The sequence below is a fragment of the Buteo buteo genome, chromosome 9, assembly GCF_964188355.1.
Source record: "Buteo buteo chromosome 9, bButBut1.hap1.1, whole genome shotgun sequence".
Classification (NCBI taxonomy): Eukaryota; Metazoa; Chordata; class Aves; order Accipitriformes; family Accipitridae; genus Buteo; species Buteo buteo.
Window position 1 is genome coordinate 40890721 of NC_134179.1, and position 25910 is coordinate 40916630.

Here is a 25910-nt window from a genome sequence, read left to right on the forward strand (position 1 = left end):
CCCCCTTCAGGCCCCCAAAGCCCCCCCTCACAGCTCGACCCCCTCCCCTTCAGGCCTCCCCCAGCCATACTCCCCCTTCACACCCCTACAGCCCCTTATTCCGCCCCACCCCCGGACCCCCAAACCGCCTCCCCCCGAACACTGCACCACTCCCCCAGCCCCTATAGATGCTCCCCAGCCCTATCTCCGCCTCCTGGCCCCTGTAGCTCCACCCCGGGCCCCTAAATCCGCCCCTAAATCCGCCCCTACACCCGCCCCTACATCTTGCCCTCAACGCCCTTAACGCCACTCACGCGCCGTTCCCGCCGCTCCGCTCTCAAACGGTCCGACAGGCCCCGCCCCTCCTTCCTGATTGGCTGCTCGCCCCCGCCTCCCTCCCTATTGGCTCCCCGCCCGCGTCACGTGCCCCACCCGCCCGCGCTGTGCCCTATGGGAGTTGTAGTCGTGTGTGTCTGTGTTCCCCGTACACTGGGCTGGCCGCCATCTTTCTCCCCCTGCCCCATCCCCATCCCTGCTGCGCCTACCGGGCCGGGGCGGCCCCTGAGGCGGGGAGAACCGGCGGCCCAAGCGCTGTCTAACGGAGAGAGCCCAGCCGAGGGCCCAGGGGCCTTAACGGCAGCCTTCTCCTCACAGATCAGAGCTGACAGCCCCAGCCCCAACAAGCCCCCGCTGCCCGGCCGCCGCCTCATCCCCGTTAATTAGCGTTGAGAAACGAGCACCGGGGACCAGCTGGGGCCTGGGGCGGGACAGCCACCCCCGCACCCCATCCCCAGGGCCACCCACGCGTCCCCAACGGCTCCTGTCCTCTGACCCCACCGCAGCCGCTCAGGAGGCGGCCGGTGGCCCCGGGCCCCCGCTGTCACCTCTAATTGGGACACGTCCTGCCCGCGCCGAGGCAGCGGTGACGGGTGCGCGTGCCGGAGGGTCCCCACGGCTCTGCGTGGCCTGACCGCATCCCACCCCCCTCTTGCAGTGGGGACGCCATGTCCCTGAGGGATCACCCGCCCGTGGGCCCACCTGGGCTTTGGGGACAGGGACATGGCGGTGGCGGCATCTCCAGCGTCCCACACTGGAGGTGGCCGAAGGGACACCAGCGCTTGCTGGGCCGATTTGGGGAGCCAAGCGGGGTCGGTTGTGTTGGGGTCGGCAGGAGGACCCCGTCCCCGGGGTGGGGGACATAGGCTCTGCCCCACGCGGGGACACAGACAGCAGACGGGGAGAGGTCACAGCTCTGCTTTACCATGGAGTCGCCCCGGGGTCGGGCAGCAAGGCGTCTCCCCCCCGCCCCGGCCCCAGCGCAGCCCCCCAGCACGGGGCCGGCCGGAGATGTGGGGAGGGGGGGGCCACCCGTATAGACATCTGCGCGTCCTGTACATATATACACGCTGGCGGGGACCCGCCGGCCCCCGGCATCGCCCCGGGTGTGGGGAGGCAGCGGGGAGCGGGGTGCCATGGGGCCAAGTGGGGTGCGCGGCCAGGGGATGGGGGTGCAGTGGGGCAGTGCAGGGGGGTCCCCCAGCCTCTTGCTGACCCCCAGCCCCCTGTAGCCCCCCCAGCCCTGAATTAGCGGCCATGGGGTGAGCTAATGGGAAAGGGGAGGGGTTGGGGCACCGTAGATTGCCTGGACCACTGGGGGGGGGATGCCGTGGGGCTGGACAGTAGCAAGGGGAGGCTATAGGGCTGGACAGTAGTGGGGGGATGCCGTGGGGCTGGACGGCAGCAGGGGGTGTTGTGGGGCTGGACGGTCATTGGGGGGGATGCTGTGGGGCTGGATGGCAGCAGGGAGCTGAACCACAGCAGAGGGATGCCGTGGGGCTGGGTGGTTATTGGAGGACACGGTGGGGGGATGCCGTGGGGCTGGACGGCTGCGGGGGGATGCTGTGGGGCTGGACAGCAGTAGGGGGATGCCATGGGGCTGAAGGGCCATGGGGCGATGCCGTGGGTCCAGGCTCAGTCCGAGTAGATGATGAAGCCGGAGAAGGTGCTGTACTTGTTGTTGTTGCCGCCGTGGGCTTTGCCCCCGTCCAGCTTGATGAAGACCTCGTCCCCCGCGTCCAGGTGCAGGATGACGCTGTTGCTGGCGTAGTCGTAGTTCTGGTCGGCGTCCTGCGCGATGGCGCTGGCCCGCACCTGCGCAGGGGACACCCACGTTACCCGGCTCAGGGGACAACTCAGCCCTCGGATCCCATGGGACACCCAGAGTCCCAAATCACCCACAGCCAGGGAGACCACCCGCCAGCCCCGGGATAGCATGGGGTGCCCTGGATCCCCACCCATGGGTGAATGGGTCCTGGATGGAGGTGGCTTCTCTCAGCATCACCCAGAGCCTCCCCCTGACCTGGCAGGCTCAGATGTGGGACCACAGCTCTGATGTAGGACTATAGCCCTGGGTTCAGGTGTGGGACCACGACTCAGACACAGGACCACAGCTCTGGGTTTGGATGGGGACCATGGCATGGACATGGGATCATGGCTCCTGATTCAGATGCAGCACCACGGCTCAGACACGCGACCCCATCTCTGGATTCAGATGTATGATGATGGCTCAGACATGAGACCCTGACTCCAGGTTTGTATGCAGGACCGTGGCTCAGACATGGGACCACGGTTCAGACACAGGACCCTGCCTCCCAACTGGAGTGCAGGACCATGCCTCAGACACAGGACCATGGCTCAGACACAGGACCCCATCTCCGGAGTCAGATGTGGGACCGCAGCTCCAATGTGGGAGCCCAACTCCAGGTTCAGATGCAGGACCACAGCTCAGACATGGGACCTCATCTCTGGATTTGGATACGGGACCACAGCTCAGACCCTGGACCCTGACTTGGTTCAGATGCAGGACCACAGCTCAGACACGGGACCCTATCTCCTGATTTGGATGCAGGACCACGGCTCAGACCTGGGATCCTGGCTCTGGATTTGGATACAGGACCACGGCACAGGCACAGGACCCCATCTCCCGATTCGGATGCAGGACTACAGCTCAGACACAGGACTCCATCTCCCAGTCCAGCCCCGAACCAACTTGATGAACCCAGCACATCCCCACACATCTTCCCATGAGCTTCACAGGGACCATGAGCCTGTGGCAAGGGCTGAGCCGGCTGAGCTCAAATCCCCCAAAACGAAGCCTCACTGCTCACCCAGATCCCTACCCGCTGCAGGGCTAGATGCTCCCCCCAGTAAACATTTCCTCAGTGCCGGAGGACAAGGCCGGGAGGTGCCGGCAGCGCCGGAGGTGCCGTAACTGCCTGGAAAAGAAGCTCTATGGCTGGAGCCTGCTGCCGCTGCAGAATTATTTGAGTAATCAAATCTATGCTGGCGCCTTGCAGGGAGATCGCGTGGCGCTGGGTGACAGTGACAAGCCGGCAGGTAAAATCCCAAGTGAAATGCAAAAGCGATGCACTGGGGAGAAGATGCTCCTAATTACAACCGACAAGAATGGGCTTTTAATTGGCTCATGCTGGGCAGGGAGGCACTGCCAAGCAGCTGAGGGGTCCCAGAGCTGGCGGGGGAAGGAGGGGTGTCCCCATGGATTCCTGTCCTTTGCCACCAGGACAGGGGGCCCAGGGGTCCCCTCCTCCTCAGGAACGTAGCTGCATCTCCCTGAGCCCACAGACAGCCTGCGATGGCGTGGTCAGACACTGTTAACTCTGGAACCTACTGATGGCCCAGCAGGCGGTCCCATAGGGCTTGCTCTCACCCATGAAGCCACATCCCTCATGCCATCACCAACAGTGACACCTCATTAAAAGTCACCTTCTGTCTACCCCACCACCACAAGGGTCCCTGTCCCCAGGGTGGGGACACGGTGAATCACAGTCGGTCACAGTGTCCCAGTCTCCGGGGAATGCTGCCTTGCTTGGGGTTGTGCTGAGGAAGAGGAGGCAGGGAAGAAGCAGGAGGAAAGGAGAACCAGGAAAAGCTGTTTGGCGCTGGGCTCTGCTGCCATCGCCCCCCCCCACTGCAGCCAGAGCCGCCCAGTGCCATCCATCTTCCCTCATTAAGGAGCCACCTCGTCACCACGCGCCCGCCAGCCCTTCGCACTAACCAGGGAAGATAAATGGCAGCGCCAGGTCCGGGTTGAGCCTCTCCCAGCACCGCAGTGGCAGAGGAGGTGGGGGCTGCCCCTACATCCCCCCTGTGATGGCCTCATCCCACTCATCCTGCTCCGTGCCTCAGTTTCCCCATGCAGCTGCCAGGCGCAGACCCTGGAGGTGGGAACCAGGGGGGGGACATGGCCCCGGGCCCTGGCGGCTGGCTCTGTTACAGCCGCTGTCACTGACACCAGTGACATTGCTGGGGTGGTGTCATCAGCCCTGGGGACACTGTGGGATGGGGATGGTCCCCAACGTGGCAGGCTGTGCCCAAGGGCCTGGGTCTGTTGGGGGGACGGGGCAGCGGGGTGCTCCCATGTCTAAGCTGAGCCACTCACAGTGACACTTGGCACTTCGGGGACACCATGTGCCCCACACGTCCCAGCCACTGTGGTCACCATGGCCCAGGATGCCCAAGGCACGGCAGCGGGTGCCCCCCCCCCCCCAGACCCCTGGGTGCAGCAGTAGGTGCCCCCCAGGACTTCTGGGCCTGACGGCGAGTGGCCCTCCAGGACCCCCAGGTGCAGCGGCAGGTGTCCCCCCAGGACGCCCTGGGCACGACAGTGGGTGCTCCCCCAAGACCTCCAGGCACAGTGGTGGGTGCCCCCACGGGACAGTTGGGCACAGTGACAGATGCCCCCCAGGACCCCCAGACATGGTGGTGGGTGCCCCCCCAGCACCCCCAGACACAGCAGTGGGTGTCCTCACAGACCCCCTGACCATAGCAGTGGGTGCCCCCCCAAGGACCCCCAGACACGATGGCAGGTGCCTCCCCAGCATCCCCAGGTGCAGCAGCAGGTGCCCCCCCAGGACCCCCGGGCACAGCAGTGGGTGCCCCCCAAGGACCCTCGGGTGCAGTAGCGGGTGTACCCCAAGGACCCCTCAGTGCAGCCCTGTGTCCCCACAGAAAGGGTCCCTTGGGGACCGTCCCCAGGCCCCCACCCACGGGGACCCCCCCGGGTCTGTGTCCCTCCCCAAGCCGTGGCACGGCCACACACCCCTTCGGCCCTCACCCCGCCATGGGGACCCCCACCACAGGGACCCCAAAACCACCCCAGCCGTCCATCCAGCATCTTCCCCCATCCCGCTGCCCCATTCGCCTCCTCTACAGGCTAATACAAATAAGAATAATTAATGCTAATTAACCACCAGGACCAGCTCCCTCCCAGAGCCGGGGCTCCCCTGGCTCTCATTAACTCCAGCCCTGATGCGGCGGTGAGGGGCTGCACCCAAAACTGGCAACACCCAGAGGAAAGTGGGGGGTCAGAGGGGCCCTCCCAAGTTATAATTCCCTCAGACAATGCCGAGATCGACCCTTATCTTTCGGGACCACCCCCCGGTCCCCCCGCCCCCCCCCCAGCCTTGCCAGAGACGGGGTATTTTTGGCAACAAAACCCTAATTACCCCCAGTTTTTAATTATTTGGGGCATTTCTGGGGTACCTTTTTTAAACTCTCCCGCCAGTGCCAGCCCGCTGAAGTGCTCCCCTGCCTCCCGAGCCGCTTCTTTATAAATATTGGAGTGGCGATACCGCGTTAGTAATTAACCACCGGTTAATTAGGCTGCATCGCGCGCCCGACCGAGCACGGTTCCTCTCGATGAGGGGCTCCGTATCTTCTGGAAATTCATCCGGTAGCGCCTGGGTGCATCGATCCCCCACTGAGCCGGGGGGGGGGGGGGTCGGAGCTCAGCGGGGGGCAGGAGGAGGCAGAATGGTTTGGGGGGGGTCCCTAAAAATATTTTGGGGGAGGAAAAAGGGGGTGAGGTCGTTTTTGGGAGATGCTCAGTCCAGAGTTACATGGATGCTGCTTGCGTGAAAGAGTCGGTGGTGCCAAGCATCACTGGGACCCCCCCACAAATTTGGGACTGGGGGGAGAAAGAGAGACAAAAATATCCCCAATAAAAGAAAATTTAAACTGTTCAGATGGAGAAAAAATGCCAAGTGGCTCCTGCCCCCGCTGCGCTCCTGGCTCAGAGGTTTTGGAGCTGAGGGGTGAAGCGTGGTGATTGTGCCATGGTTCCCAGTTTCCCCCCCACCCTGGCTTTTTGGGGGGGCTGATAACTCAGTTTTGGGTTAATTTGGTGTCATCCGTCCTTGGGACAGGGATGCACCGTGGGGCTTGGTGACAGGAGAAAATGATGGGAAGTGGGAGCGGGGCAGGATGAATCCTGACGAGGACGCCGGCCATGGTGACACCCAAGGGAATTGAGCTCGGGTGACATTTAGGGGGTCATGGGCACATCTTGTGCCTCAAGTCATGGCCGGGGGGGACACACGGTGTGGGAAAGGGGCAGCATTTTGGGCATCACCCAAAAACTGCGGGGATGGAGAGGCTGCATCTCTGGATTGGGAGGATTTTTGGATGGATGGGGTCTGGGAGGGGTACCAGAGCAGGGTGGGGGACAGGGACAGAGCCAACCTCGGGGTGTGTCCCCCTCATGGTGTCCCCATGCAGCCTGGCCGGGGATGGGGACATCTCTCCCGACACAGCAGCAGCAGAGCCGGCTCTGGGCTGGGAGTGCAGCACCCCAAGAGCAGGGCAGGCACTACCCCCATCCAGGCCACCGCAGGCACTGTCCCCTGCGGAGGAGCCCTGTCGCACCCCGGGAAGTCCCAGCAGGGATGCCAACATGGCTGGGGAGGGCAGGGCACCCCGGGGACACAGCAGGGACACCCCAAGGCACCCTGAAGGCACAGCAGGGCATGTCTCCGGGGCCAAGGAAAGGACCGAGGGCACCCCTGGGGACACATCAGGGCAGCATGGCTATGGTGGCAGACCATGTCCCCAGCACTGGGAGAGGAATGGGGCACCCTGGGGAGCATCTCCGGGGATGGGAGAAGGATGGAGCACCCAAGGGATGCACCCAGAGCCATCACTGTCACCAGGAGAAGGATGGGACGCCCTGGGGGATCATCTCCGGGGATGGGAAAAGGATGGGGCACCCCAGGGATGCAGCTCTGGAGCTGGGAGCAGGACAGGGCACCCCAGGGATGCACCCAGAGCCCATCATCGCTACTGGGAGAAGGATGGATCATCCTGAGGATGCATCTCTGGAGCTGGGAGCAGGACAGGGCACCCCAGGGATGCATCCAGAGCCCATCGTCACTACTGGGAGAAGGATAGAGCACCCTGGGGCTGCATCTCTGGGGCCAAGAGAAGGACGGGGCACTCCAAGGGTGCATCTCCATGGCTGGGAGAAGGATGTGGCACCCCAGGGATGCACCTAGAGCCCATCATTGCCACCAGCAGAAGGATGTGGCACCCTAGGGATGCATCCCTGGGGCTGGGAAAAGGATGGGGCATGCCGGGAAAGTGCCCAGAGCCCGTCATCAGCACCGGGAGAAGAATGCGGCATCCTGAGGGCTCACCTCCGGGGCCAGGAGAAGGATGGAGCACCCTGGGGGTACATCCCTGGGGCCGGGAAAAGGATGTGGCACCCTGAGGAAGCACCCAGCACCCTTCTCCGGTGCTTGGGGGGCAGCGACAGCTCCCGTCCCCGCGGTGGGGCTGGTAGCCGGGATGGCCAGCCCTTACCTGACCATTCTTGCAGAGGTCGGCCCACATGCTGGTGCCATCGCCGCCGCGCATGAGGACGTGGTAGGTGAAGAAGTAGGTGCCGGGGATGGCGCAGGTGAACTTGCCGGAGGCGGCGTCGTAGCTGTTGCCCAGGTTGGTGACCACGTCGTCGAACTTGAGGACCTCGTAGCCCTCGTGGGGGTTCTTGAGGCCGGCGTAGAAGGCGACGCGCGGCACCGTGCTATAGGTAGCCGCGCTCACCGCACCCGTAGCCCCCGGTCCCGGTAATCCCGGGGGTCCCGGTCGTCCCGCTTCGCCCCGCGCCCCCGCCGGTCCCGGTGGTCCCGGTTCTCCCGGCGGTCCCGGGGGTCCCGGTTTCCCCGGTCGCCCCGGTTTGCCTTGGGGACCTTGCACCAGGGTGGAGGGCGGCGGGAGGGGGCCGCGTTCGGCCGGTTGCGGGGGGGGCGCGGCGGCGGGGCCGTAGGGCTCGCAGACCATACGGCAGGTCCCCAGCATCTCGTACCGGCCGTCGGTACCGGCGGAGCTCACCAGCACCGGGATGAGCACCACCAGCACCAGCACCATCACCACCCCCGCCGCGGCCGCCAGTAAAGTTTTCCGGCCCAGGCTGAGCCGCCGCCCGGCCGGGGCGCGTTGTCGCCCGGGGGTGGGAATGGTGCCGGTGGGGGGGAGCAGGGCGGCGGCGGCGGCGGGGGTGGGGGGGGGGCTCGGGGGTGGCGGCGGCGGTGGCCGCTCCGCTGCGCTCCGCTGGCTCCGGTGCGCCCCGCTCCCGCCCAGGCCACGCCCACCCGCCCGGGTCACGCCCAGCGACACGCCCACTCCCCTCCCCGGCTCCGCCTAGCGACACGCCTAGTCCCGCCCCTGGGCACGCCCACGCATCGCGCTGGGCGGGGAGACACGCCCACCCCGCCTCTGACACGCCCACCCCTGCGGCCCCCGCCCCCCCCCCCCCGCCCGGCCCCGGTGCCGTCCGCGCCCGCCCCACCCGTGACCCCCGGTTTCTCCGTGGGACCCCGGTCCCGCCGGCCCCGGCTGCCCCCAGGGCCCCCCCCCACCGCTGGGGACCCCTCCGTGGCCCCCTCGCCGTCCACGCGTGGACCGTCCCCTCGTGGCCACCCCGAGCCCCGCCCTGTCCCCACGGGGCGTAGGCGACGCCACCTCCGTCCCCGAGTACCCGGCGGCCACGTCCCCGCGGGGTCTGGAGCTCCGTCACCTCCGCGCCCAGGAGCCGGTGGCCACGTCCCCGGAGCTGGGGACACCCCTGTCACCTGGCACCTGTGTCCCCACGGGGGCAAACCCACGGGGGACGGTCCCCGGAGCACCCCCAGGGCCCTTCCCTCCTCCCTGCCTCAGTTTCCCCTCCCGCAGGGGCTTGGATCTGAGGGGAACCGGACTTCGGGACAGCCCGGGTGACACCCGCGTGGCCAAGCACCCACCACCCAGGAGCACCCACCGGTGTCAAGCGTGGGGTTGCGCGACAGGATGCCACCATCGGTGGCAAAGGCCGCGGTGACAACGGGGCACCCACAGGTGTCACCACGGGGACGGCCGGGCCATGCTAAAGGGTGACGGCCACGCGAAAGAGCTGTCCCCGGCGGGCTGAGCACCGGCGGGCTCGTGACACAGGGACACGCGGCTGCGCCCGCTCCGTCGCCTGCCATCTCCATCAGCCTCGGCGGGGACAGCAGGACGCGATGGCAAGTGACAGCCGCCGCCAGCGCCGGGGGTGAGCGAAGGACGCGGGGCTGGGGGGGGGACACGCAGCAGGGATGGGGGGGTAGGACACACAGGCGTAGAGCAGCCTGGGGGCTGCTCCCAGTGCCGCCCGCTGCAGCGGTTTGGTGGCCCTGGGTGACGACACCAAGGTGGCATCAAACCCGGTGGCACCTATGGGGTCCATGGCGTCATCGTCCCCCCCCAAAAAACCCCACTCTGGGGGCATGTCCCCTTCCAGTGCCACGCCCATGCAGTGTCCCCAAACCCCAGTGGACACACGGGGGACAGACCCCAGCCCCCCAACCCAAAAGAGGAGGGGACCAAGGGGACACTTGGCAGCCCATTGATCGCCCCCGCGTCCCCCCCCAGCTCCCGCAGAGGCTTTAATTTAATCAGCGTGCAAAAATCAATTAGTCAGCTTTAAGGAGGCAATTATTCCTGGGGGCTTAACGAGGATTGGGGAGGCAGAGTATTTTGGGGTGGGGGTACTGCCAGCCCTGCATGTCCCCCCAAGCTGTCACAGTCATGTCACCGGCTGCTTCCCTGGCTCTTTTCTCCATCTTTGTGTCGTCCCCCCCCACTCCTTGTTATCTTTCTTTTTTAACGAGCGCCTAAAAATACGCCTCACCGAGGTCACGGGCTGCGTGAGTCACCCACCGGCACGGTGCTGCGGTGGCCTGGGTGGGCAGTGGGCTCTGTGTGGGGAGGCGGTGGCCGTGGTGGGGACACAGCGGGGGGGTACAGGCACGCCCCGATTCCATCAGGGCACTCGTCTCACCTGGAGGGTCAGGGGACATTCTTGTGGTGGGGCCACAGCCCCAGGTCACCTCGTTGCCACAGGCCATTGTGTCTCCATGGCATGGCCACCACTCCAGGTCACCTCACCAGCCGGGGTCACCTTGTCCGCATGGCATGGCTGCCACCCCAGGACACACCTCACCCCCCCAAGCCATCATGTTCCAGTCCCAGGCCACCTCACCACCACAGTCCACTGTGTCCCCATGGCACGGCCACCACCCCAGACCACCTCTCCACCCTGGGCCACCATGTCCCCATGGCATGGCCACCGCCCCAGTCCACCGTGTCCCCAGGCCATGTCCCTACAGCCCAGTTGCAGAGCCGGGATGGCTTCAATGCTGCCCTGGGGCAGCAGCACCCTACGGATGGGGACAACACACCAGGTGACCTTGGGGCAGCAGCACCCTATGGATGGGGACAACACACCAGGTCACCCTGGCTGGAGACCCCAAGGTGCTCCCTGTCCCTGTCCCCAACCCCTGCAAGAGAAGGGGATGCAGCGCAGCCCCCCAAGCCGGCTCCATCCACCTGGGGACAAACAACTAATCAGCAAACCTTCAAAGGGCCGTGTTTGGGATCGCAGGAGGGGGAAAAGGGACAAAGCCGGGAGGTGACAGCAGTGGCAGCAGTGGTGGCAGCGTCTGCCGTGGCAGCGGTGGCTGCAGTGGTTGCGGCGGCGGCTGCGGCGGCGGCTCCGCTCGACGCCAGCCGCCGCCGTTCCTCTGCAAAGGTTAAGCAAACAGCAGCTCCCGCAGAATCGATGCGCGGCCGAGCCCACGGCTGTTTGCTTTGGCAGCGTGACGTGGGGAGGTGGGTGGGCAACGCCGAGGGGACGCCGGCGGCCAGTGGAGGGGCATCCCGATCGATGCTCCGGGGGCGCGGGTTTGGCCTGGGGGGGTGGCTGTAACACCCCCCCCCCATCTGCTGCTCGCTGGGGAGCTCATTAAGGAGGATTTGGGGAAGGGCGAGGGCGGCTGGGTCAGGACAGGGGCTTTCGTGGGGTCAGCGCTGTGCCGTGCCTCAGTTTCCCCTCCCAGTGCTGTGGCAGGGTGGGAGCTGCTGCCGCAGCTGCGCCACAGATGCTGCCCGTAGGACCACACGTGGCTGGGGACGGGAGGACACGGACACTGCACCCACGTGGCACCGTGGCACCCGCCGTCCGGCCCCGCAGCCGGTGGTTAGCCTGGGCAGGCAGTGCTGATGGCTCAACAGTAATTAGGACTCAGAGCCAGAAATAACTAACGACCCCAATGTCGGCCCATGCTGATGAGCTCGGGGAGGGAGCTGGCATTTGCAAGGTGTCCCCAGTGATTTTGGGTGCTCTCCCCCCAAATCACGCTGTGTCCCCAGGATGGGGCCTGGGAGGGGCCGTGGGCAGTGAGGGCAGGGCTGGGCCCTTCGCCGCCCGGCCAGGGTGGGCAGGACACCCTGGGGTGACGCAAGCCTGTGCTGCCTAGGTGGGGGCAGAGCTGGGAAGATGGCCATGTCTCCTGAACTCCCACCTGGGCCTTCCTCTGCTGGTTCCCACCACCTTGGTGGCATCCATCCATCCATCCATCCATGCATCCATGAATTCATCCACATGTGTGTCCATGCATCCATTTGTCCACAGATTCATCCACACATCCATCCTGTGTCCCTGCATCCATGCATCTGTTCATGCATCCTTCCATCCATGCATTCGTCCACACAGGTGTCCATGCGTCCATGCATCTATGTATTCACAGATCCATCCGTCCATCCATCCAACACCACATGTCCATGCATCCATCCACGCATTCATCCAGCTGCCCCCCAGGAGGAGAGCAGGAGGACCAGGCTGGGACATCCTGTCCAGGCTGTCCCCTGATCTCAAGGGAGGACACCAGCCACCCCAGCCATGCAACCTCCTGACCTGTGTCACCTCTGTCCCTGAGAAAGGACACCATGACCACCTCATTGCGAGGCAGAGATTACTAAAAGGAGGAATTAATGAGGAGTTTTCCAGGCTGTGGATGCCCAGGGAGATGCAGTGCCAGCATGGATCAACACAGGAGCAAGGGAAGGTCCCATGGACCGATCCCGAGGTGGAGATGATCCTGGCAGGAGCCAACACTCAACTCTCGGTGCCAGGCTGGGGAGAAAATGGGCTCAAAATCCCCAGGGCAGGAGGTGCCTCTGGCCAGAAGGCTCAAAAACCCCAGGGTTGGGAGGTGTCCAGTGCCCTGCTTGCTGTGATGAGTGTGTCAGGGCTCAGCGGGGCAGCAGGGAGGTGACCGGTGCAGGCACAGACATGCAGACGTGTCCCCACTCAACACACAGCCCAGGAGATGAGGGACACACGGGGACAAGGCTGCAGGACAGAGATGAGAGCAGGGCAGGTCCAAGCGCCTGGCTGGATGTGGGCAGACAGTGCTCCTGGTTGATTGTCTGACTGCTGGCTGGTTGGCTGGCTGGCTCTTTGGGTGGATGGCTGGTGGCCAGATGGCTAGCTGGCTGGTTGGATGCATGGATGGCTCATTGGCTGGTCGCACGCTTGGCTCGAAAGTTGGCCAGTCGGCTGCCTGGGTAGCTGCATGGCTAGATGACTGGTCAGCTGCTTGGCTGGCTGGTTGGGCAGCTGGCTAGTTGGCTTGAAGGCCAACTAGATGGCTGGTTGGCTGGCTGGTTGGCTAGTTAGCTGGTCAGTTGGTTGGCTAGGTGGTTGGTAGCTGATTGGCTAGCTGGCAGTGTGGTTGACCAACTAGCTGGTTGGCTGGTTGGTAGATGGCTAGCCAGTTGGCTAGCTGGCTAGTTGGCTAGGTGGTGGGTTGGCTGGCTGGCTGGTTGGCTAGCTGGCCAGTTGGCTGGTTGATTGCCTGGCTGCCTGGTTGGCTAGATGGCTGGTTAGCTGGCTGGCCAGTTGACCAACAGTCTGTTTGGCTAGCTGGCTCGTTAGCTGGCCAGTTGCCCAACAGGCTGGCTGGCCAGTTGCCCAGTTGGCTAGTGGCTGACTAGTTGACCCAGGGGGCTGGCTGGCTGGCCAGCGACAGGTTGATTGGCTAGTCGGCCGGCTGGGTTAGCCCTGGCCCCGGGGACAGGGACATGCCAGCATGTCCCAGCCCAATGCCGGGCACTGTCCCTTGCCCAATGCGGGGAGCCCAGCTGCAGGCAGGGGGGGCAAGGTGGGGGTGGCATATCCCCCCCCCCGTCCCCGACACGCTGCCTCTCATTACAGACACGGCGGGGCCCGCCACCCTCCTGCCGCACGGCAATTAAGGGCTGCCAACACCGCTACTTAATTAGAGCCCGGTTGATGGGACCGGCTGGTGAGCGATGGGAAATGGCTGCTCGGCTGGCAGCAGGATCCAGCCGAGGGGGGGGCGGAGGGGACGGGCTCAGGGTCGTGTCCCCCCAGGGACTTGGGCTGCTGGGACCTGCTGTGCTGTCCCCAGGGTGTCCCACGGCCGGTGGGGACGGGCTGTGACACAGCTGGGGGGGGTGCGCGGTGACACTGGGTGACAGCCCACGGGACGTGCAGGGGGGTGGCACTGGGGAGCATCCTGCGCAGTGACGGTGTGTGACACCCCAGGCCATGCAGTGACGGTGACACGGGGTGACACCCCATGGGCCATGCAGTGACATAGCGCTGCGTGACACCCCATGCACCAGGCATTGACGGTGACTCTGTGCGACAACCCACGGGAGCTGCAGTGACAGTGCGTGGCACCCCGCAGCCCCGCAGTGACAGTGACACCCCGTGCACTGCGCGGTGACAGTGACACCATGTGACACCCCAGGGAGCAACAGTGACGCTCCGCAATACAGCAGGGCTGCGCGGCAGCACCGTGTCACACGAGTGGGACTGTGCAGCCACGGTGACACTGTGTGATGCCCCGGGGTCCGTGCGGTGACAGTGACACTGTGCCACACCCCAGGGACCATGCAGTGACAGTGACACCTGTGACACCGGGGGCCATGCAGTGACAGTGACACCTGTGACAGTAGGGGCCATGCAGTGACACTGGGGACACCAGTGCCATACGGTGACACCACACTCAGGCTCCCCAGCCTGTCCCTCCCAGGGGTCCCTCCCTTGTGGGTATTGGGGCCCCCTCCCAGCCCACGCTTGGGGACAGTCCCCACTGGGGGATGTCACCCTGTCCCTACAGCCCCGTGGGGGCGACCTGCCAGCTCCAGGACATCTGCAACCCCCCCCCGCCACCTGCCCGGTGGGTGCCCCATGATGGGTGCTGGGGATGAGGTGCTCCAGGGAGGGGGTGCAGCGGGAGGGGCGGCCGTCTGTCACGAGCCCCCGACAGCCGCAGCGTAATTGATCCAGCCGCCAATTTGCAGCAGTTAAATATTTGGCTTGTGCGTGGCGCGGGGGCTTGGCTCGCTGCTCAAACAGCCCCGGGTGAGAGGAGACGGATGGGCCGCGGCGAGCGGCTGCTCCAGACGTTACCCGATCGATGGCGGGAGGCGCGGCGAGCTGGGGCGGCCTCGGAGCGCGGGGCCGAGGGGATGCCTCGGTGCTGGGGTACGTGGCGCGGCACCCTGGGACCTCCGCCGGCACCTGCGGGCCATGGGAGCCCACGTGGAGGCAGCTCACAGAGGGGCAGCATCTGTGTCACGAGCACAGGGTTCTCAGCCAGGGTGTCCCCCCTGGCTGGATAAGTGCTGCCCTTCAGGTCCCCTCCACGGCCATCGACTGAGCTGTCAATGCCACCCAGCAGCCCACAGAGCGGAGCCATCCGTCACCGGTGGGGAAACGGCTGCAGGCTGAGCCACCCGGCCACCACCGTGGATGCAGGACATGCTGGTGGCTTGTCCCCAAGGGGTTTTGGCTGGGGAGTGGCCAGGAGCAGGACCTGGGCAGGTCTGTGGGCGCTGGGGCAGCTGCCACGGCGGGGTACCATGCGGCACCCACGGGAAGGACTCTGTGGCCAAGCACCACGGTCAGGAGCCCTTCCCCAGTGGGTGCCGATGCCTGGGCACACAGCCCACCCAGGGGGCTCGACCTCCAGCTCAGCCCAGGGCACCAAACCAGGCACCCCAAGGCCATGCCAGCCCCAGCCAGCACTGTGGGGAGCTCTGTGTCTCGCTGTCCCCCTGAAACCGCTCGCTCCCTCGGCCCTGCTAAACTCGTTAGCGGCTGGCAAACGTCAGCAGGGCAGGAGTGAAGCGCCAAATGCAATTACGGTGCCCTCGCTTTCTTCTTCCCTCCCCCGGGCTTCATCGCAGCCCCATTTATCGCGGAGGCGGCGAGCCGGGAGGGAGGAAGGCAATCAGGGCTTATCTCGGGCTGAGACTGTCCTGCTCCAGCCCTGATTTATCGACGGCTGCGAGGGACTCCCGGCATCACCACCGCAATTAAGGGAGCATTAAAAAGGAGGGGAGGGAACCGGCAGAGTGTTATCACTTATGTACAGCTCCCCCCACCACTGCCTGAAAAGTTGGGTACCCAGGGCGGGCACCCCAGCTCGGGGATGCTCTCCTGTGGCTGTAGCTGTACAGGCACCACCGGGTCTCCCCTGACAAGTGAGACATGGGAGCCCTGGGTGCACAGCTGGGCTCAGAGGAGGGTGGAGGGGGTGGGAAGGGTGCCTGGTCCCGAAAAGGGGCACGCACTGGCTGGGTAGGGCTGTGACACCCTGGGAAAGGTCCCTGTGCCCAAAGGCTGGCGCTGGGGACAGCAGGGATGCTGCCTCGCTCGCTGCATCCCTGCCTGGTGGGCCAATAAGCCCAGGCAGGAGGGTGGGAAGGTGGGTCGGAGCCCAAGCATCCCACAGGACATCGGGGACCACTGTGCGCAGGCAGGAGGCGGGCAGGGGCTAGCAACACCCACCTTTCTCAAAACGTTGTGATGGGGGGGTTGGGGGGTGCCCTCAGGGGAAAGCCAGACTCACACCATGGGGTGCCCAGAGCCAACACGAAGCCATATCCCGCCCCCAAAGGAAGCTCATAGCAGGGGCCAATGCTCTGAGAAGCTCCCTGGGACTGGTTCAGGGATGTGTACTCGGGGAAAAAGCACGAGCGTGCTCATCAGCTCTGCTTGCATGCGGTGAACTTTACAGAGCACAGCCGTGCCCTGGCACAGGAACAACCTGGGAGAGGGGCAGGAAAAAGCAGCGCTTGCAGCCTGCAGGTTGCAGAGCCGTGGGGAGCCAGCTGCTGTTTAGCACTTTATTAAAACAAACATGAAGAGGCAACACTCGCTTCGCCCCAACTTGTGCTCTCCCACGGGGAAACTGCCGCCGAAGGAAAACTCAAACAGCAGTAAATGAGTTTCAGTGAGGCAGGTTGTAGGTCTCAGCCAGCTCGGGGGACGTATCAGACCCTCAGATCCAAAGCCAAGGGTGACCCACAAGTGATGATTGCAGAAATAGAGGGCAGGAAGGAGGGCAAGCAGTCAGCTGAACACCTAACCCATGTGAAATGAGGTGCTGTCTGCCCCCCCACTCAGGCAGATTTAACATGTTTCCATTAAATCAACATGAAAGAAGGGAAAATCCCATGGCTAAATTCAGATTAGCCAGAGCTGTAAGCTAGGAGGGGATCAACCTGGGGACACCTGCTAGCAGAAAGAGGACCTGAGAGGCCACCTACTCCCCCAGTGAAGAGATTGTCCTGGAAGACATTAAAGTGCCTAAATTCACTGAAGTCCCACCGTACAGACCCATGGGGGGACAACAAGGACTTCATCCCCTCCACAGGCCACAGCCTCGCAAGGGGAGTGGTCCCATCCCACAGGCATAGCTGGTGGGTAAGAACCTGAGCAGGAAGAAAGGAGAGGGGAGACAGTGCCAGAAAAAAACCCCTACGCTCACCTTGGGAAGTCTGCAAGGAGACACCTCATCCCACTGTCTGCATTCAGCTGGCAAAGCTCATTAAAAGAGGTGGCCTTTCACTGCCCTTTTCAAACCTGGAAATTCAGGCCTCTTCCATGACAAAAAGAAAAGGTGAATTAAGAGATGAAACGCCGGAGGAGAAGGTACACCAGCCCTCCAAGCCCAGCGACAACTGTTCCCACCACCAGCCGTGCCCAGAGGAAATCCAGGGAATCCTCCAGGCGCGCGTGCAGCTTCAGGACCTGCCGGCGTGTGCTCTCCCGGTCCCCAGAGTTGTCAATGACATGACTCGCTAATTTGCGCTTCTCGTCCAGCGGCAGCTGGGAGGCGATGCGAGCTTCTGCCTCGGCCTGGGACAGCCTGTTCCTCTTCATCAGCCGAGACAGCTGCGTCGGCGGGTCGCTGCCGGGATGGGAGGGCGGCACTGAGATGGCGGTGCGGGAAGGAAGAGGGGGTTTACCTGCCTTCCTCAGCACGAGGGTCAATAGCTGTGGTAAAGCGAGGGGGAGAGATGTGCCACGCTTCATTTCAGATCTGGCACAGGCATCCTGCACTCGGGTCAGCAGAGACACCCCTGCAGCACTGCCCAGGCTGACCCCACTGTGGTTTTGGCGTTCCCACAGCCCGTAACACCAGAGCAGTGCCCCAAACCCTGCCCCAGGCAACAGAGCACAGGTTGTGGATGGCCCAAAGACAGCGATTTCCCCTATACAATGGTGCCAGGTTTCAGGAAAACCTCAGTAAGGAGCCCCTCATACACTAGGATAAAGGAAGGTGTTGCTTCTCACGCCTACAGGAAAGATGTGGCATTATTGATAGGCTTCACACCAGGGCTGCAGCTAAATCCTCACCAGAGCGAGAGGGACGTGACGGTCCCCTCCAGCCTCTAAGAGAGGTGGCAGCATCCCAGTCCTCAAGGTTCACATGGCACTTACCAATAAACCAAGACCGTGTATTTCATAAACTTGGTCAACCTGTTGGTCTCAAAGAGCAGAGGGATGTCGAGGATCACATAGCGGTAGCCTGCAGAAATGACACCACCACCCCCCCAAAAAAAAAAGGGAACAGCGTTACTTGGATTCCCAAATCCCTCGTGCTGCACGCACACCATGGCCACAGTTGCTCCAGCAAAGCAAGCGGGAGAGCTCTACAGCTCCACGATTACAGCCAAGAGGAGAGCAGAGCCTGTTTGTCCTCCTCCCTCTCGGAGGGAGGAAATTGTTTCATTCCAAGTTTCCAGAGGAAAAAAAAAAAAAAACCCAAACCAAAAAAAAACCCTAACCTGGATGATCTCAGACCAAAGGTGAAGCTGCAGAAATATAATGAGGAGCTGAAACAAGAAGCTCAAATGAAAGTGCCTGTGCCTGGCTGGTGAGAGCAGCAGTCACGCGCTATCATTGCTGGCCTCTCCAGGGGAGCAGTGCCCACAGCAGAATTTGCTCTCCTCTCTTTCACTTGTCCAAGACTTCGCCAGGCTGCGGTCATTTGAGCCGATGTTTCCCAGCTCAGTTTTCTTCCCTTTATGGAAAGCTTTGGCTGAACAGTTCCATTTTTCCGAGGAAATCCTTGTGGACTTCTCACAGCTGTGACACTGAAACACAGGGGTGCCTCCAGGCACAGCCCAGGGCCTGAAACCTCACCGAACCTGGCGAAGTTTGGTTTAAAACTGCCGCCACCACACAGAGCAGCCAGTGGAGGAGAGCTCATAACCGCCAGCTGCCATCCTCCCAGACCCTGCAGCCCTCCCCAGGTTCTCCACGTGCCTCTGCCCTTCGCGAGCACCAACGCCCCTGGCAGATAGCAGCATTTGGGGATGTGGGGGTATGCCCTGCTGAGCCTGGGGGAGCGGGCAAGGGTAGGGGAAAGTTGTAAGTCAGGACCTCGCTCCCCTGTGTGTCCCCCAGCCGAGGGGACACATCCAGTTTTGCTGGTGTCCCCTCTTTATAACCCAAACCCCCTAACTGAGCTGGCCACAGCAACAAAAGCCTTGACAAAGACATCATCATCCAACAAGCCACCATTTTACCAGCATCTCCGCCCACAGAGACTTCTTGCTGCCCTACGGTTTGATCGATAAGAGCTTTCCTTACACAGTGATCCTTAGAGACAACATCCAGCTATCCCAAATCATTAAAACCTGACTAATGAGGACAAAGCAGCCTGCTGAAGACACACGGCGCTCTTGCTGAGGGGCAGGACAGCATCTGCCTCCTGAGCCCACAGCCCCGGGTTCAAGACTCCATCTCTGGCTCCCGGCTTTCCTGCCTGTTGCTTTCTCTGCGATTTCTCCTCCTCCTCCTCACCCCGCAGCACAGCACGGCCCCACAGTGCCCCAGCACAGGCCTATTCAGCTGTCACAGGGCTCAGCTTTGATAAGTTCCGCGAAACCAGACTGACTCTATTAAGACATCCTTCTGTCTACATGGAGACCTCCAAAACAGCTGGTGATCTTATCTGGCATTTGATTAGACCAAGTTTGACAGCTGTATTTGTTATATTTATCAGGGGAAAAAGCAGGACTTTGGAAACCACAGCTGTCAGCCCATTTCTCACCTTATCGAGACTAAAAGGGCTCCGCAGCTTTCACTGAAGCCCGGGGAGGTTGGGGGCAGGGAAGAATATTTGGCCGTTTCAGAAGGTATGACATTATCCAGCAAGTAATCTCAGAAGAGGCCTCACAATGCTTTTCTCAGGCCCTACAGATGTACTTTGAACCATAGAAAAAGAAGGTGGTGAAGGGCAGCAGTGAAAGGCAGGACTGAATCCTCCAAACGCCGACGCAAAAGGCCACCGGTGGCAGAGCACAAAGGCCGTCACTCAACGTCAGCTCCCCTTCTCCTTCCCCGTCCCTCTCCCCACTTTAAAACCAAAGGCAGAGCAAGCAGGGATAGCTCCTGCCTAAGCAAGAGTCCCCGTGTGCTGGGACACGGCCTCTTACCTAGCACAAAGTACTTCCAGATCTGCTTCAGCATCTCCTTCTGGATCTCTGGGTGTGTGATGGAGTTCAGCAGCTGCCGTTTCTCCGGGTGGGAGAAGATAATGTTTCCCAGAGCCTCGCGATTTATCTCTCCATTCTCCAAGAGGATCTCAGTGCCAAAGTAATGCACTATCTGTTGATAGGCCTTGAAGTGGGGCTGCACCACTGATAACATTAAACAGCCGGAGGTTAGAGCCAGTTCTACAGCACAGTTGGTGTTTGCATCAGCGATTGGCCTCAAATGAGTTTTGTTCATTAAATAACCGAGCTTATTCTCCTCAGCGGGCAGCACATCTGCCTGCCAGCGCATGCTGAACCGAGACCGGCATGGCTCAGCACTGCAGCCCGGCAGACACCTGGCATTGGTGCTGCAGGAAAGCATCTGTAAAAAACCCTCTCAGCCCAAGGTCCCTTTGAGGGCTGACACCCAAGAGATCGAAGCATCCTGCAAACATTAATTCAGCGCCACAACCCTCCCTCGTGCGTGCTGCTGCTTGGGGTTAGAAGTCAGCAGGGCAGGCGGGAGGACTCACTGACAGCTACCAGCCAAGGCACAGGCAGGAATGGGGCTGAGCTGATTCCCACCACCTGCAGGGCGAGGAGTTGAGCAGGGAGATCCTAAAGGGACCAGGACCAGCATCAGGTTTATTTTAGCTGCAAACTTCAGCACTAGGTGAATACAGCCTGGCTGCTACAAGTTGGCTCTGGCTGCTACTAAGGTTTTTTACTGTCTTTCACCTCAGTCACCAAATTCTTCATGAGAATGAACACAGAAACCTAAGAGATCAATTCCCAATAGGTATTTGCAGGGACTCCGATGTTACATGAGCATATAATTTTAAAGCCACCAAAAAATCACCAACAAAAAGGATGCAGTAATAAAACCATAATTAAGATCAAGCTGAGGCTAACCACAGAGAATGACAGACCGTATATAATTTTCTTTCCAAAATCCAGGAACATTGCCACAGGTTGTAACCTCAGGCCAACCTAATAAAAGTCTTTAAGACCAATTTCTTTCTTCCGTGGAATTTCACATTGAGGCAGTTTCAGGATGAGTGAAATCCATATAGTAAATAAACACATATAAAAAAGGAATTGGAGAAAAATGAAGTGATTGGTAGAAAACCGACACTGAGTATCTGTAGTGTTTTCCTATCGTCTCTGAGGGCTTTTAGCGCCTCCAGCAAATTTTCCGCACCTTGAGGGGAATTACAGTGCAATAAAATGTTAAGAGCATCACAGCTTTGAGCGGCTACACAGTAAGTTCTTCACCAAATAGAAAAGCGCAGGCACTTCAAAATGACACCGCCTGCACCACTGCTCAGCTGCAGACCCGAAACCTTCTGCATACAAAATCAGCAGCCCTTCCCAGAGCGAGCACTGCTCTCCTCGTTATCCCAGTGGTATGGAGCAATTAACGTCTCACCCCGCATCGCACACGTAATCGAGGAGAGTAGGGTCTGTTCCGGTCCTGCTGAGGCAGGGTCTGGATTTCTGGGTTTCTTCTATAGCCAGGAAAGCACATTTCCAGAGCAGTGAGAGACAGGTGTGCTGTGCAGAAGCACAGACTGAATTCCCTCTGATCTGGGATATTTGGAGCCTCTTTTTTCTGAGCGCATTAAGGCACAAGTAATTTTGTGGACCAATCTCTCAGTATTTACAACCAAGCAACATCCAGCACAGAGGGAAATTCTCTTTCAGTGTGTTAGCGATCCCACCGAACGTAATCAAGTTACAGGATGGGTGTCCTGGGGCTTAGAGGGGACATCAGATCAGCTGAGGGAACCCGCTTTACAGAGAACTGCATTTATTTTGCCCAGAGTTGGCTTTCAAAGCCGGGAAGCACTGCACTTCAGGAGAGGGAAACTCAGGGCAAGATCTCCTGACAGTGTTTGTTATTAGGACAAGATCTTTTTTTTTTTTTTTCTTTATTAAAAATATATCCTAGTTCCAATCCTCCCCAAGACAGCAGCTCCACACAGCCTCATCGACTGGGGAATAGGAGGGCAACACTTATCTAATGTACCCAGAGCACCCTCTGCCGTCTGCGCTTCCCCGCATCAATCCCAGTTGTCAGGGGAACCTCAGGGAGAAAGATCAACTATGCAAAACTCACCCTCTCTGGCAATAACATCGGCATCAATCACGGCACAGCCCAGTTCCCGGAGTACGGCCACCACCGTGCTCTTTCCCGATGCGATTCCACCCGAGAGTCCGACCAGGAACATTGTGCTCTGAAACAGAGAGAAAAGAGCTTGAAAACATGCCAGGACAGGGCTGTTTTGTTCATGCTGTGCACATCGAATATTTATCCCAAACAGGCAACTTCATTCAAAGCTCATTTTCATACGTTCTCAGGGCATCACTGAGACATTAGCACAATTTTGGCACCTCTCTCAGCTCGGTACCCCTGTTTTACAGGCTGAAGAGCAGTGTTGGGTTAAATGAGGCTTCCCTGGACCCTGCTAACTCTGGATGTGCAACTTGAGCCAGCCCTAAGTTCCTCCAGCTGGTTTACCTGCAGCTCCACCAAACTTGTTTCCCTTTTAGTATCTGCACCCATCAAGCCACAGTCTCACCTACAGTACCCTAAATCAGAGGACATTTCTGGCAGGGCTGTCAAGGGCGAGTCAGGATCAGTGACAAAGGGGAAGAATTCAGACAACATCTCAGCCCGGACCAAGAAATACGAGGACTGAGAGGGAGAGCCCTGCTTGATCTCTACAGCCAGGGTGTACGAGGAGATAAGCTACCTCTGACATAAGCAGGATGCAAAGCACACAAGCCAGTAAGTAAATTGCATCCCCACGCTACTTGGAAGCCAGTGCAGTCATTGACAGCCCAATGGACAGAAGAAATCATGGCTCTGAGCAGCAAACTTGTGTCTGTTAGCTTGCAAATATGGCACTAAATGCAGAGTCTGTGCTTGCCGATGGCCTCGAGGCTGGGAGGGCGCAGGTAACCCCCCAGCCAACCCAGAGCAGATGACTTCTCTCACAGTTTCTGCACTGAGATCTCTCCCCACTCAGTCCAAACCCCGCAAGCCTCTAAATCCCACTTGCACCCTTTCAAAACCAAAAGGCTCAGCGACACAGAGGCAGCTCTGGACAGGAGTGGGTGCCCCTGTGAGCAAGGTGGTATCTACATCCCCAAAAAGGCAACACCCACAGCAGGCTGGGAACAGACCCCAGTGACCCCTCTCCAGCCTCCATGGACCAACATCAGCCCCAGCCAAGGGCGTTCAGGGCTTTGTGCAGCCAAGCTCTGCAAATCCCCAAGGACAGAGGCCCTGACTTTGCCATCACCTTGTCCAGGGTGATGCCACCCTCATGGGTGAGAAGCCTGACCCTCCCAAGCCCCAGCTTGTGGCTGTTGCCCCTTGCATCTGAGAAGAAACTGGCTCTACCATCTTTGGCCAGGAGCCACAAGCTGCTGGTAGACAGCCCTCAGCTTCCTCTTGCCCAGAGGAAGGGAGACCTAGCTCCCACCATCTCTCCCAGCAAGCCAAATACCCTAAAGCCCACTGATCTCAGTAACCATTGCTCTGCCTAACCTGGTTCTGGTGTCACACCCCTCTCCAGACACCATGGCCACTAGCCCCCAAAAAACTCTGTACATACACGAACCAGGTACCTACTGCTGTACTGTCCCCCACGAATGGGGACCGTGCCACTTTGCACCCAAGGGCAGCAGCTAGGAACACGGGCCTGCAGGATGGCTGAAGATGGGCGAAAACACGGCACTGCTTTCTTTATGCTAGAAAAAAAAGACACTTTTGTCATAACTTGATCCTACAAACAGGACCCAGACCCACGGTCTGGAAGAGGAGGTGGGCAAGTCCTGTGGCAGCTGGAGGCAATTCAGCAGAGGGAGGAACCAGGAGTTAGAGCAAAACCCAGCAGCACCTGCCACTAGCATCGCAAAGTGACTTTCCTTTATGGCTGTCGAGAGCCGATGCCAGCCCGCAGCAGCACCACGTGCTCTTTTCCATTCCAAGACACCAGGTGAATGGATCACGTTAACTCGATGGGGTTAACTTGAGCAACAACAAGGGGGAATTCAAAAGGAATCAGAAAGGGCATGTATAATAAACACCAGTGGTTTGCAGGAGGCTTATGTAAATCCCAAGCTCTGTTGCCAAGCAAGTACCCAGTGCCTATGGGGAGCCTTTCCTGGCTTTACAGTGGGCTTGGTGCGACAGAGGGGCTGTTTCTCTATTTATCGCAGAAGGTTAAAATTCTGCCCTCCCCGGCAGGATTTTATACACCCTCTGCAACAGTCTGCAAGGGCTAACACTGCATGAGGAGAATCAGGCCCTTGGCGTGTTGTCTTGCACGGGTAGAGGCTCCACTCACGTGTTTTTTAAAAATACACATAAAAAACTCTCCTGCCCATGTAGAGTAAATACAGGGTTTTAACTGCAGTAACCCAGACGCTCTGGCCTCCAGCCTCAGCTGGGACTTGGTCCCAAAAAAACCTGCTATTTCTGTCCCTCTGTTACATACCTCTGCAGGCAGGCGGCTTGCTGTGAGAATTACTGCAGGGGTAAAAGCACTTGGAAGGGTTAGTCTAGAAACCACAGCCAAACAGGGCTTGAAAACACTTGTGCTGTCACAGGGCCTGTACAGATATAAGATCCATGGTATGAGGTATAAATATTTAACGAGCTTGGGTTTGAACTGTACACAAGGGTAGGGAGTCCAGCCCATTCCTGCAGATGTTACAGGAAGGAGCCAGAACCAGTTTTCCCCAAAATACACCATATTTTGGTGTATGTGGCCTGCGCCAACTAAATCAAATGTGGGGAAAGCCAAAATGCAAGCCAAAGAGGCTAGTCAGAGTGGAAAACTCGGCAAGTTATTCCTGCTGCGAGGAATGGTGCCCCGGGAGATGTAACCCAGAGCCCTGAGGAACGGGCTTTTAAAGACTGAGGTGCCCGAATTTTCCCTGTGTCTCGACTCCTCTGGTTTTTGAGCACAGCACAAGTTGCTCGCCTCAAGGCATCCATTCAGCACGCCACAGGGCTGAGGACCGAGCCGAAAGGCGTCCTCCAGCACCATGCTACAGCCAGCCCTCCTCCAGCTCCCATCCTCGGCTCTGACTGGGGCCTGGCGCAGCATGTTGACAGACCTGGTGTTTGGCTTGAGGAGGCTGCAATTAAAAGGAAAAATCATAAAATACATCGTTACCTCGGTGGGGAAAAAACCACCACTGCAACTGTTACCACAAACCACCCCCCGGGCCTTCTGGCTGGTACCGAATCAATCCCCCTGTGCTGATGGTTTTCGCCGGGCAGGGTCCTGACTGCGCAACGGCGCTTTCCCGGTGGTCCCGAACCCGGCCCCCCTCCTGGCCACCCCCCGCGGCCTCCCCAAACCCGGGGCCTGTGACACGGTCGGGGGTGGGTCAGGCTGGGCCGCCCCGAGCGAGGGAGGGCCGCGGGGCAGGGCTGGGGAGCAGGGCAGGGCCGGCCAGGCCCCGGGGGGACCGCCCGCACCGGGCCGAACCTGGCCGCCGCCCGCGGGGAGCGAGGGCCGGAGCGGGTCCCCTCACGGCGCCCTCACCCACTCACCCTCGGCCGGGCTTCAGGCGCGCCGCAGTATCCCGCGCGCCGATTGGCTGGTGGGAAGCCGCGTCCCTCTCCCAGCCAATCGGAGCCGCCCTCATTGGGTTCGGCCCGCCCCCCTCGGGCAGGAAGCGGGTGAGGGCGTGGACACCGCGACGGCGGCGGGGCCCGGGCCGTGGCTCTCCGCTACGGCGGGTGGCTCCACACGGCTGCCCCGGTGTGAGCGAGCCCTTCCGCCCCCGGAGCCCCGCCCCGGGACGCCCCCGAAGGACCGACGCGAACTGCAGTCCCGGTCCCGGCGCGGCCCGGCCCCCGTGTGCCCGCGCAGACTACCGGTCCCGGCATGCCCCGCGGCCCGCCGCCCAATCGCGGCGCGCTTTGTTGCGGGGGTGCGGCAGGCGCC

The 25910-nt window shown here is 60.9% G+C and overlaps 2 protein-coding genes across 17 annotated transcripts; both read right to left on the bottom strand.

Moving 5' to 3' along the window:
- Nucleotides 1-1225: 1225 nt before the first annotated feature.
- On the bottom strand, nucleotides 1226-8389 carry C1QL1 (complement C1q like 1). Its single transcript, XM_075036866.1, has 2 exons — nucleotides 7636-8389; nucleotides 1226-2130 (listed from the first exon to the last, which is right to left on the bottom strand). Exons 1-2 carry the CDS (start codon nucleotides 8200-8202, stop codon nucleotides 1951-1953), a joined length of 747 nt encoding a protein of 248 aa, XP_074892967.1. The 5' UTR covers nucleotides 8203-8389; the 3' UTR covers nucleotides 1226-1950.
- Nucleotides 8390-16282: 7893 nt separating this feature from the next.
- On the bottom strand, nucleotides 16283-25910 carry DCAKD (dephospho-CoA kinase domain containing). Of its 16 annotated transcripts, none has more exons than XM_075036179.1 (8): nucleotides 25514-25529; nucleotides 25072-25092; nucleotides 24447-24561; nucleotides 23579-23697; nucleotides 22058-22175; nucleotides 19900-20103; nucleotides 17897-17984; nucleotides 16283-17363 (listed from the first exon to the last, which is right to left on the bottom strand). In XM_075036179.1, the coding sequence occupies exons 5-8, from the start codon at nucleotides 22167-22169 to the stop codon at nucleotides 17078-17080; spliced, it is 690 nt and encodes a 229-aa protein (XP_074892280.1). In that variant the 5' UTR covers nucleotides 22170-22175; nucleotides 23579-23697; nucleotides 24447-24561; nucleotides 25072-25092; nucleotides 25514-25529; the 3' UTR covers nucleotides 16283-17077. The 16 variants fall into 16 exon arrangements, with proteins under 16 accessions (XP_074892280.1, XP_074892278.1, XP_074892272.1 ...); XM_075036177.1 differs by lacking the exon at nucleotides 25514-25529 and adding an exon at nucleotides 25199-25506; XM_075036171.1 differs by lacking the exon at nucleotides 24447-24561 and having other exon boundaries at nucleotides 23568-23697; nucleotides 25514-25910.